Source organism: Grampus griseus (genome assembly GCF_964374135.1).
Source record: "Grampus griseus genome assembly, chromosome: 19".
In the NCBI taxonomy this organism is placed as follows: Eukaryota; Metazoa; Chordata; class Mammalia; order Artiodactyla; family Delphinidae; genus Grampus; species Grampus griseus.
This window is the reverse complement of record NC_139013.1, coordinates 862,460-874,028: the sequence shown is the minus strand read 5'-3', so window position 1 is coordinate 874,028 and position 11,569 is coordinate 862,460. Positions and strand designations below refer to the sequence as shown.

The 11,569-nt window shown below is 40.9% G+C and overlaps 1 protein-coding gene and 1 pseudogene across 2 annotated transcripts; one reads left to right on the top strand and one right to left on the bottom strand.

Moving 5' to 3' along the window:
- Positions 1-3,809: 3,809 nt before the first annotated feature.
- LOC309836621 (uncharacterized protein) lies at positions 3,810-5,915 on the top strand (the record flags this gene model as incomplete). The annotated part of the gene is made up of 2 exons (XM_082676730.1): positions 3,810-5,058; positions 5,143-5,915. The coding sequence occupies 2 exons, from the start codon at positions 3,810-3,812 to the stop codon at positions 5,658-5,660; spliced, it is 1,767 nt and encodes a 588-aa protein (XP_082532856.1). The 3' UTR covers positions 5,661-5,915.
- Positions 5,916-6,152: 237 nt separating this feature from the next.
- On the bottom strand, positions 6,153-7,130 carry LOC309836620 (U6 snRNA-associated Sm-like protein LSm3; annotated as a pseudogene). The gene is made up of 2 exons: positions 7,122-7,130; positions 6,153-6,539 (listed from the first exon to the last, which is right to left on the bottom strand). The product of its transcript is annotated as a U6 snRNA-associated Sm-like protein LSm3 (transcript).
- Positions 7,131-11,569: the final 4,439 nt, after the last annotated feature.

The window sequence follows — 11,569 nt, the reverse complement described above, 5'->3', positions numbered from 1 at the left end:
GACCGGGGCATGAATCTGTGTCCCCTGCATCGACAGGTGGACTCTCAACAACTGCGCCACCAGGGAAGCCCTGTTTTTGTTTTTTTTTTAATCTCAGGTTGCTTTGGCTATTTGTGATCTTTTGTGGTTTTATATAAATTGTAGAATTTTTTGTTTTATTTCTGTGAAAAATGTCATTGGGATTTCAATAAGGATTGCTTTCAATCTGAGATTTCTTTAGGTAATATAGACATTTTATTTTACTTATTTTTATAAATTTATTTTTTATGGGATTTCAATAGGGATTGCATTCAATTTGTAAATTGCTTTAGGTAATATGGACATTTTAGTTTATTTAGTGTTTTTTTTTAATTTTTTTTTCATTTTCGCTGTGTTGGGTCTTCACTGCTCACAGGCTTTCTCTAGTTGTGGCAATTGGAGGCTACTCTTCATTTCAGTATGTGGGCTTCTCATTGCAGTGGCTTCTCTTGCTGCAGAGCACAGGCTCTAGGTGTGTGGGCTCAGTAGTTGTGGCTCACAGGCTCTAGAGCACAGGCTCAGTAGTTGTGGTTCACGGGCTTAGTTGCTCCACGGCATGTGAGATCTTCCCAGACCAGGGATCGAACCTCTGTTCCCTGCAGTGGCAGGCAGATTCTCAACCACTGCACCACCAGGGAAGCCCTTATTTAGTTTTTATAAATTTATTTTTTATTTATTATTATTATAATTATTTTGGCTGCGTTGGGTCTTCTTGCTGCATGCAGGCTTTCTCTACTTGCGACGATTGGGGCTACTCTTCATTGCTGTGCATGGGCTTCTTATTGTGGTGGCTTCTCTTGTTGCGGAGCACAGGCTCTAGGTGTGTGGGCTTCAGTAGTTGTGGCATGTGGGCTCAGTAGTTGTGGCTCACGAGCTCTAGAGCACAGGCTCAGTAGTTGTGGCACACTGGCTTAGTTGCTCCATGGCAAGTGGGATCTTCCTGGACCAGGGCTCAAACCCATGTCCCTTGCATTGGCAGGCAGAGTCTTAACCACTGTGCCACCAGGGAGTCCCAATATGGACTTTTTTTTTAAAGGGTAGATTTATTTATTTATTTAGGCTGCGCCAGGTCTTAGTTTTGGCATGCGGACTCTTAGTTGTGGCATGAATGTGGGATCTAGTTCCCCAACCAGGGATTGAACCCAGGCCCGCTGCATTGAGAGCTCAGAGTCTTACCCACTGGACCCCCAGGGAAGTCCCTAATATGGACCTTTTAACAATGTTAATTCATCCAATCAATGAGTGTTAAATATTTTTCCATTTGTTTGAAAAGATTTCTTTTACAATCTTTCAATAATGTCTTATAGTTTTCATTGTACAGGTCTTTATCCATAGTTAAGTTTATACCTATGTATTTTATTCTTTTTGTTGCCATTTAAGTGAGATTGTTTTCTTAATTCCTTTTTTTTGCTAGCTCATTGCTCGAGTTTAGACATTCAACTGAGTTTTGTATGTTGATTTTGTACTCTGCAACTTTATTTGTTGATTATTTCTAATAGTTTTTTGGTAGAGTCTTTAAAGTTTTCTATGTGTAAAATTATGTTATCTGCAAATAGTGAAAATTTTACATATTCCTTTCCACTTTAGATGCCTTTTGTTTTTCTTGCCTTACTGCTCTGGCTAGGACTTCCAATACTATGTTGAAGAAGAGTGGAGATAGTGGACATCCTTTTTTTGTTCCTGATTTTAGAGGGATAGCTTTTGACTTTTCACCATTGAGTTTGATGTCAGCTGAGGGGTTTTTCATATATGGCCTTTATTATGTTGAGGTATGTTCCTTCTTTATGCAATTCTTTCAGAGTTTTTAATCATAAATGGGTGATGAATCTTGCCAGATACATTTTCTGTATCTATTGAGATGATCATATGGTTTTAATCCTTCATTTTGTTAATGTGATGTATCACATTGATTGATTTGTAGATGTCGAACCATCCTTGCATCCCTGGAATAATCATGCTGTACGATCCTTTTAATGTTGTATTTAGTTTGCTAATACTTTGTTCAGTATTTGTGCATCTGTGTTCATCAGAGATATCCTATAATTTTCTTTTTTTGTGTTGTCTTTGTCTGTTTTTGGTATCAGGTGATGTTAGCCTTGTAAAATGAGTTAGGAAGCATTCCTTTTTCTTCAGTATTTTGGAGGAGTTTGAAAAGGATAGGTATTTAATCTTCTTTGAGTGTTTGGTAGATGTCAACTGTGAAGCCAAGATTTTTATTTTTCTATAAATGCCTACATTAGCTATTTATTTATCTAAATTTCCCTTTTTGAACTGCTTTTGCTGTGTCCCATAAGTTTTGGTACTTTGTGTTTCTGTTTTCATTTGTCTTAAGGTGTTCTTTGGTTTCTTCTGAGACCTATTGTTTTTTCATTATTGTGTTGTTTAATTTACACATATTTGTGAATTTCCCCACTTTCCTCGTGTTACTGATTTCTTGTTTCATACCATTGTGGTCAGCAAAGATACGTTGTATTATTTCAATCTCCTTAAATTTGTTAGATCTGGTTTTATAACCTATAACATATGATTGCTCTAGGGAATGTTCTTTTGTTGTTGTTGTTTGTTTGGGTTATTTTTAATTTTTAGGGAGTGTTCTGTGTGCACTTGAGAATATGTATTCTGCTGCATTTGGATGATATGTTTTGTATATGTCCATTTGATCTAAAATATAGTTCCAGTCCAAAGTTTTCTTTTTTTTCTTGTTGTATATCTGTCTGGATGATCTACCTGTTGTTGAAAGGAGAATATTGAAGTCCCTTATTGTGTTCCTGTCTATTTTTGCCTTCAGATTGGTTAATATTTGATTCATATATTTTTGTGCTCCTATGTTAGCTGCATATACACTTACCATTGTTATATTCTCTTGATGAATTAACTCCTTTATCATTATATCATGAACCTCTTTGTCTGTTGTGGCAGATTTTCACTTAATGTTCATTTTGTCTGACATAAGTATAGCTACTCTTGCTGGCTTTTGGTTTTCCATTTGCATGAAATGTCTTTATGTTGCCTTCACTTTCAGCCTATGTGTGTCCTTAATGCTGAAGTGAGTCTCTTTGGCAATGTATGATTGAGTCTTTTTCTTTTATTGATTTGGCTGCTGGGGTATTTTTGTTTTATTTTTTGTTTTTGGCCACACCACATGGTATGTGGAATCTTAGTTCCCCTACCAGGGATCAAACCTACGCCCCTTGCGGTGGAAGCATGGAGTCTTAACCACTGGACTGCTAGGGAAGTCCTTGCTGTTGTTTTCTTTTTTTTTTAATTAATTAATTTATTTATTTATTTATTTATGGCTGCATTGGGTCTTCATTGCTGCGCATGGGCTTTCTCTAGTTGTGGCGAGTGGGTGCTAGTCTTCGTTGCGGTGCACGGGCTTCTCATTGCGGTTGCTTCTCTTATTGCAGAGCATGGGCTCAAGGTGCATGGGCTTCAGTAGTTGCAGCATGTGGGCTCAGTAGTTGTGGTATGCGGGCTCAGTAGTTGTGGCACATGGGCTCAGTGGTTGTGGCTCATGGGCTCTAGAGCACAGCCTCATTAGTTGTGGTACACGGGCTTAGTTGCTCTGCGGCAAGTGCGATCTTCCTGGACCAGGGCTTGAACCAGTGTCCCCTGCATTGGCAGGGGGATTCTTAACCACTGTACCACCAGGGAAGTCCCCTTGCTGCTGTGTTTGAATTGTAGAATTTTGTAAGGACTTACTGTTGCCATCTTTTTAATTGTTTTCTGGCTGTTTTGTAGTTGAGACAGATGCACATCTGTGATGAGCTTGACCCTTCCCTATCGTCGACATGCACTTGACCAGCATCTCTTTCTGTTCAGGTTGCTGCTGTGGAGCAGAGGATGCAGAGGCACCTTTTGAACAGATCGCTTCTCTAGGAATGTCACAGGCTAGGACTCCCAAGGCAGCTTTGTGTTCCCAGAAGATGCACCCCTGTGAGATGTGTGGTCCAGTCTTGAGAAATGTTTTCCACTTGGCTGAGGATCAGGAAATACAACACAGCCAGAAACTGTTGAGGTGTGGAACATGCGTGAAACTATTTTATTTTAGTGCAAACTTTAAACAGCACCAAAGGCAGCACATGGGAAAGAAAACTCTCAGAAGCAGTGTGGATGAGGCCTTGTTTGTGAAGAGCTGCAGGTTCCATGTGTCACAGAAGCCATTTACCTGTAGGGAGTTTGAAAAGGACTTCCTGACTATTGTGGGACATCTGCAGCAACAGGCCTCTTGTACTGTCGAGAAGCCAAACACAGTCACCCAGTGCGAGTCAAGTTTACAAGGCAGGAGAGGTCATCACACCTGGGGAGAATGCAAGAAAGCCCTCAGCCTCAAACACACACTTGTTCAGGACCAGTGGGTCCACACTGGAAGACCTTGTTTTGTGTGCAGTGAGTGTGGGAAAACATTCAGGTACAAATCCTCATTTGTTGTACACCAGAGAGTGCACGCTGGAGAAAGGCTTCATGTGTGTGGTGAATTTGGAAAATCCTTTAGGCAGAGCTCAACCGTCAGTCAACATCAAAGCATTCATTCTGCGGCAAGGCAGTACAAGTGCAGCAAATGTGGGAAATCCTTACCCTACAAATCTATCTTCATTTCTCCCCACACATGGCACAATGGAGAAAACAGTTACGTGTGCAGTGAATGTTCGAAATCTTTTACCTCTAGCTCAGCCCTCACTTATCATCAGAGATCTCACACAGGAGAAAGGCCTTATGAGTGTAGTGACTGTGGGAAATCTTTTATCTCTAGGCCTGCCCTCAGATACCATCAGAGATCTCACACAGGAGAAAGGCCTTATGAGTGCAGTGAATGTGGGAAGTCTTTTACCACTAGCTCTAACCTTCATTATCATCAAAGAGTTCACACTGGAGAAAGGCCTTATGAGTGCAGTGAATGTGGGAAATCTTTTAACAATAGGTGGGTTCTCATTCAACACCAGAGAGTTCACACAGGAGAAAGGCCTTATGAATGTAGTGAGTGTGGGAAGTTGTTTAAATATGGATCCCAATTGAATCAACACCAGAAAGCTCACACTGGTGAAAAGCCTTTTAAGTGCACTGAATGTGGGAAATCTTTTAACAATAGGTGGACACTCATTCAACACTGGAGAGTTCACACAGGAGAAAGGCCTTTCGAGTGCAGTGAATGTGGGAAATCCTTTAATCGGAGAAATAACCTCATTTTACACCAGAGAATTCATACAGGAGAAAGGCCTTATGTGTGCAATGAATGTGGGAAATCTTTTACCTTCAGCTCCAGCCTTCGTTACCATCAGAGAGCTCACACTGGAGAAAGACCTTATGAGTGCAGTGAATGTGGGAAATCTTTTATCTCTAGGTCTGACCTCCATTATCATCAGAGAGTTCATTCTGGAGAAAGACCTTATGAGTGTAGCGAATGTGGGAAATCCTTTATCCAAAGAAATAACCTCATAATACACCAGAGAATTCACACAGGAGAAAGGCCTTATGAGTGCAGTGAATGTGGTAAATCTTTTACCTGTAGTTCCACTCTCCATTATCATCAGAGGGTTCACACTGGAGAAAGGCCTTATGTGTGCAGTGCATGTGGGAAGTCTTTTATTACCACTTCCAAACTGCGTTGTCATCAGAGAGGTCACAGTGGAGAAAGGCCTTAAGAGTGCAGTGAATGTGGGAAACCTTTTACAGTATGTCTTATACGAACTAACAAGTTCTGTTCCGCGAGTGAGTTTGTAAGTCCAATTTGTTCTTAAGTTCAACAGAGTTAGCCTAGGTACCCAACTAACACAATGGGCTATATAGTACTGTACTGTAATAGGTTTATAATACTTTTTGCACAAATAGTACATAAAAAACAAACAAAAAATAAAACGTTTTTAATCATACTTTACAGTACCTTGAAAAGTACAATAGTACCAGCTCCATCACCATTGCTTTTTTTTTTTTAAATCAAAAAAAGGAAACAATTCAATTTAAAGAAAGAAACCCAGAAATTGTCTGAAAAAAGAGTGGGGCAAATGAACTCCTGAAAAAGTTCTGCATCTTGGTGATCACATTTATTGGAAGGGTTGGAGAAAATTAAACTGCCATTTAGCATAAGAATTTGTGAGCTATCTGAAAATCAACTTATTTCAAGAGTGGAAGAATTCTTGGTTTTTTCTTAATATCAAACTGTACGCCAGTTTCTCTTTTGAATATCTTCTACATTTAAAGAGGCAATTATACAAAATCTCATTTTCCACACAGGATAAATTCTTTGTTTCAGCTAACTCTCAATGGCGGGGCAACTAGGACAACACCATCTCCCCGGAAAAAGAGCATTGGAATATTCCATTTTGTTGATTTCTTCATATGTTTGTTCATCAATTTCTATAGTTGTCACAGTTTCTTCCACATCTCCCAATATCATATTTTAATGTAACCTCCCTCGAAGCTCTGTGTTGTTTCTCATTTTCACTCATCCATGTGAGTGAAATGAGATCCAGGAGCTCTTCTACAGTGTTCGTAGTTTGTTACTGGTCCACATCGTCCAAAATCTTTCACATCACCTCTGCTTTTATGCTTGTTTCTGGACATCCTGGGCTTGAAATAAAGATACTGTACTACTCTATACAGTACTGTACAGTAAGTACGCAAAAGCACCAGCACTTGTAGAGGATACACACATGTTAAAATGTACACCAGACACATGAACTAACTCATGTGATTGGACATGAGAACGCATGTTCGCATTTTGAAAGCTCACTACTTGAAGGCTCGTATGTAGGGGACTTACTGTATAGGAAAATGTAACCTCTTTCAATACCAGAGAGTTCACACTGCACAATGGCATAGATGGGCAGGAAATGTGCAGTTTCAGTGGTCAGTATAAGGGCACTGGAGGAAACTATCTGAGGAGCCATCTGTCTGAATTGACTCTCATACATCTGAGCATGCACAGTGGGGAGAATCCCCGGTTATGTGGGAAGGCCATTTTATCTCTACCGGCCAGCAGGCCTACAAAGTGTGCATCAGTCACCAAGCCAGTTTGCTCAGGGAAGCTGACTCTGTCCCCCACTGTGTTAGCCAAGTTAGGAGTCACCTGAGCCCTAGGGGATATTTCCCTCCTCTTCGATTACCTTGGGCATGGACCTGACCCAATGTTGTTCCATAGAACATCATTTGAGTTTTCTGGCAGCATTCAAACAAAGACTATAATTTTCAGGGACATGTTGGTGTCACGTGATACTTGTGATGTGTCTTTCCAGCTTGCAAGTCACACACTCTAGAACTCTTGGCCACATATTGCCTTGACTTGAATAATAACTAAGGCCTTTAAGTCCTCATTAATTTGGGGAGTTCTATTCTGGTGTAGGGTAGTTTATAAACTAGTACAAATTTGTGCTCTACAGGCATGAATGGGAGAAGAAGTTTTTATGGGTCTCAACGCTGTGCCTGAGGAGGGACAGCAAGATGGCAGAAAACAACTTGACAATTTTTACCAAATTTGCATTGCTGCATAGAGCCTCCTAGGAAAGACTGCTGGGCTTTCTCTTCCTCATTTGAGGCCTGTATCCTATGTTTTTTATGAGTCTTGGATGACTCTAAGGAGGGGGACATGTGAGAATCTTAACAGTGTTTCTGAGAGCCACATGATTTTTTTCTCTTACTCAAGGTAGATATCACAGGGTATCCCAGCACTGTTGAGGGGATATTTTCCCCAGGTCTACAAAGATCCACATTCCCTGATGGCCACAAGTCACTGGGCTAGTCTCACTGGTTATAAGACTGTTGGTTCCAAGGGAAACCATAATAGGTACGGAAACTCTACTTTAATAGGTAGTGGAGGAGTCTGCAGCCAGCTAGATGAAATGTTCCTCTCCTAAAAGTGTAGCCAGAAATGTTTCTGTGACCAGAGGATCTGTGTGTACACAAATCTCGGGACCTCTAGGCATGCTTATCTTGTGTAGCTGAGGACATTGTCAGAAATTAATCAGGTTTTGTGGATTGCTGTAGCCTCTCGGTGATGTTCGCCTCAAGGCCCTTACTGCGCAGGGAAGAAAAAAGAGAAAAGGGGATTTATATTCTGAGGATGTGGCTCTCTTGACCGATGCAGCACTCCTCTTGATTTGGGTGGAGACGTTCATTGCTCCCTATATTTGCTGCTACTGAGACAAGACTGGCCTTCCAGAGGGCATGAAGAGAGAGATGCTGGAGTCAATACAGCATTGCCCAACCTATTTCCCATAAAGAGTGGGACATAGATATTTTTCTTCTTTTTTATCTTGAGCTAATTTTTAAAGCTTTATAAAGATATAATTTACATGTACTCAACAGCTTATCTTTAAAGTGTACAGTTTGATAGGTTTTGACATAGGTATGAACCTCTGAAAACATCATCCTATTCCCGATAATGACCATATCTGTCATTTACTTCATGTCTTTTTATAATCTCTTCTTACCTCCTTTCCAGCTTCTCCAGGTAACCATTGGTTTACTTTCCCTTACAATAGATAACCTTTGCATCTTCTTGTATTTATATGCTTGGAAAAATAAGCTGTTTATTTTTTTCTGATTTCCTTCATGCTTTGTAATTACTTTGAGATATGGGTAGCTCATCTCTCTCTTTTTTTTCCTGAGTAATATTCTTATCCTTGGATATATCACTGTTGATTTACTTATCCATCTCTTTGTGGGTGTTTAGGTTATTTCTAGGTTGTGACTATTGGAAATAAACCTGTTACAAACATTTGTGTCAGTTTATATGGATGTGTTTCTCTTTGATCTTGTGTCAGTAACTTAAAGTGGAGTGTCTGAGTCACAGGGTAGATCTAAAGTGACTGTACTTTTTTTTGCATATTAACCAGCAGTATGTTAGAGTGTTCCATTTCTTTCACATCCCTGCCAGTGTTTGGTATGGTTAATTTTTATGCCAGCCCTTTTCATAAGTGTATAGTGTTATCTCAGTGTGGTTTTAATTTCAGTTTTCTAATGATTCATGATTTTGAGCATTTTGCAGGTCTTGGCCACCTCTATGTATGTATGTGTATATATATATATATTAACAAATATATATGTATATGTATATGTATATACATATATTTGTGTGTGTGTGTGCTGTTTCAGTTCTTGTTATTTGCTTTTTTTAAAAAAATATGCATTATGGCTGTTTCCCTTTTCATTTACAAATAAGACATCAAAACAACAAAGACATATGTGGAATTTTATTCATTTTTAAATGAAGTGAGTAACATTTGCCATACAGAATAATTGTTTTTAATACAGGTAGGATATACCTGTATTAAGGTAGGATTTTTCCTCAAATTTTCTATGCTGTGCAAAATGTCATGACCACAAATCCCACACATATTTAAGATCAGTATGTATTATTAACATAATCTCCATCACTTAAGTCGAGGCATTCAGTAATACATTAAATGTAGTCCTGCTTTGTAGTATTTCCCAATTTCTGAAGTGTAAATTCTCCCACCACTCATTTGGAATGTGATCAGAGAAGGAACTGAAAAATTCTACTCAAGGTCCCCCAGGTTTTTTGATGGAAAACTAAACTTAGCATGTGCAGGAGGAGACTTTACAAGGCCAGGCAGACAATAGCTGTGGGGGCTGTGGGCTGGTTGGAGGCTCAGACGCCTCAGAGACATAATTCTGACTGGCCAGGGGGGAGGTATGTCCCTGAACACCCTGGGGTGTCAGTGGAAACCCTAGTTGGCCTCACCTTGTTAGTGACAAGGTATCAGAGCAGTCACACTATCCTGAGTTGCCTCCTCTGACCCCACCGGTTAACTTGCAAGGGATTCTCACCCTCTGAACTCTCCAAAGTTCTTTTCATCTCTACCTTTCTGTAATTGTTGGCTGTTTATTTCCAACTGTGTTTACCTTCTATGGGTCTCACCACCTACTTGGATACTATTTCAGATACCTGCACCCCAGGACCACATTCTAGATGCAGGGCCACTGCCTACCTTCACGGTTTAGGCAGTGTTTCATAGGTACTGGGGCTAGGAGTGTGCAGAGCAGGGGTCTAGGGCACGCTTTCTCTGCTCTACACCTTAAGAAGGACCTGGTTACATCTTTTCCTCCAAGATGCACATGTGTCAAGTCAGCGGGGACACCTGTGATCTGAGGTTGCATCTCTAAAGAGAGGGAGGAGGAGTACAGGTGTGGTGGTGATGGAGGACCACAGCAGGGAGAGCCGGACCCACAATGCTGGGTGGGAAGGCTGGGACAGTGCAGGGACCAAAGGAGACATCTAATATTTGTCTGCCCATGTGGAGACTCAGGAAGGACCCACTGGGCTTAATCCCTGCTTCTCCCTCTAGAAGCTAATCGCCTAAGGCAGTGTCCTGCCCAGAGTTCTGGTAGATCTGCCCCTGGAGTCCCCTGAGGGATGCAGCAGAGTTCATGGAGATCCACAGGCTCCCCACCCTGCCCAGGAGCACCCCACCGTCCACTGCTCATGCATCTGGTAGGGACACTTAGCCATCCATGTCCACAGCTTGGGCACACCTTGGTGACAGCATGCAAAAGTTGGGATTCTGACTCTGAGGTGGAAAAGCAGGACTCAGTCTTTGAGTCAAAAATCTCATATTTGGGGACTTCCCTGATGGTGCGGTGGTTAAGAATCCACCTGCCAATGCAGGGGACATGGGTTTGAGCCCTAGTCCGGGAAGATATCACAGCCGTGGAGCAATTAAGCCCGTTGAGAAACTAAGCTCTACTGAGCCTGCGCTCTAGAGCCTGCAAGCCACAACTACTGAGCCTGCATGCCACAACTACTGAAGCCTGCACGCCTAGAGCCCATGCTCCACGAGAAGCCACCGCAATGAGAAGCCCGTGCACCACAACGAAGAGTAGCCCCTGCTCGCTGCAACTAGAGAAAGCCCGTATGCAGCAAAGAAGACTCAACGCAGCCGTAAATAAATAAATTTATTTTAAAATCTCATATTTGATCTCTGGAGCCAACTAGGGACTCACACTCACACTTGATTGGATTATCCAAGATATATTGTTAGGGGAGAAATTAATCTCAGACAAGGAACCACAGAACTAGGAAGTTCAGAGAACACTAAGGAGGATAAATGCTAAAATTCTACGTGTGATATCATTTTCAAATTATAGAAAATCAAAGATAAATCCTGAAAGAAGTCAGGGCAGGGGGACGAGGGAGATCCCTTACCTATAGCAGAACAAAGAATTAAATTCATCTTCTTAGAAACTGTGCAGGCAAAAAGAGATTGAAGTGAAATAATTGAAGTATTGAAAAAGAAAAAAAACATCAACCTAGAGTTTTGTTCCTGGCAAAATTATCCTTTGATAGTGCAGGATAAACAAAGCCTTTCTCAAATAAACAAAAATAGGGAATTTGTTGCCATTAAATCTGCAACATTAGTCCATTCTTGTTGTTATAATGAAATACCACAAACTGGGTAATTTATTTAAAAAATAAATAAACATTTATTTCTCACACTTTTGGAGGCTTGGGAAGTCCAAGATCAAGGTGACAGCATGGACGATTCTGTGGTGAGGTCCTGCTTCCTTGTTCATAGCTGACACCTCCTTGCTGTGT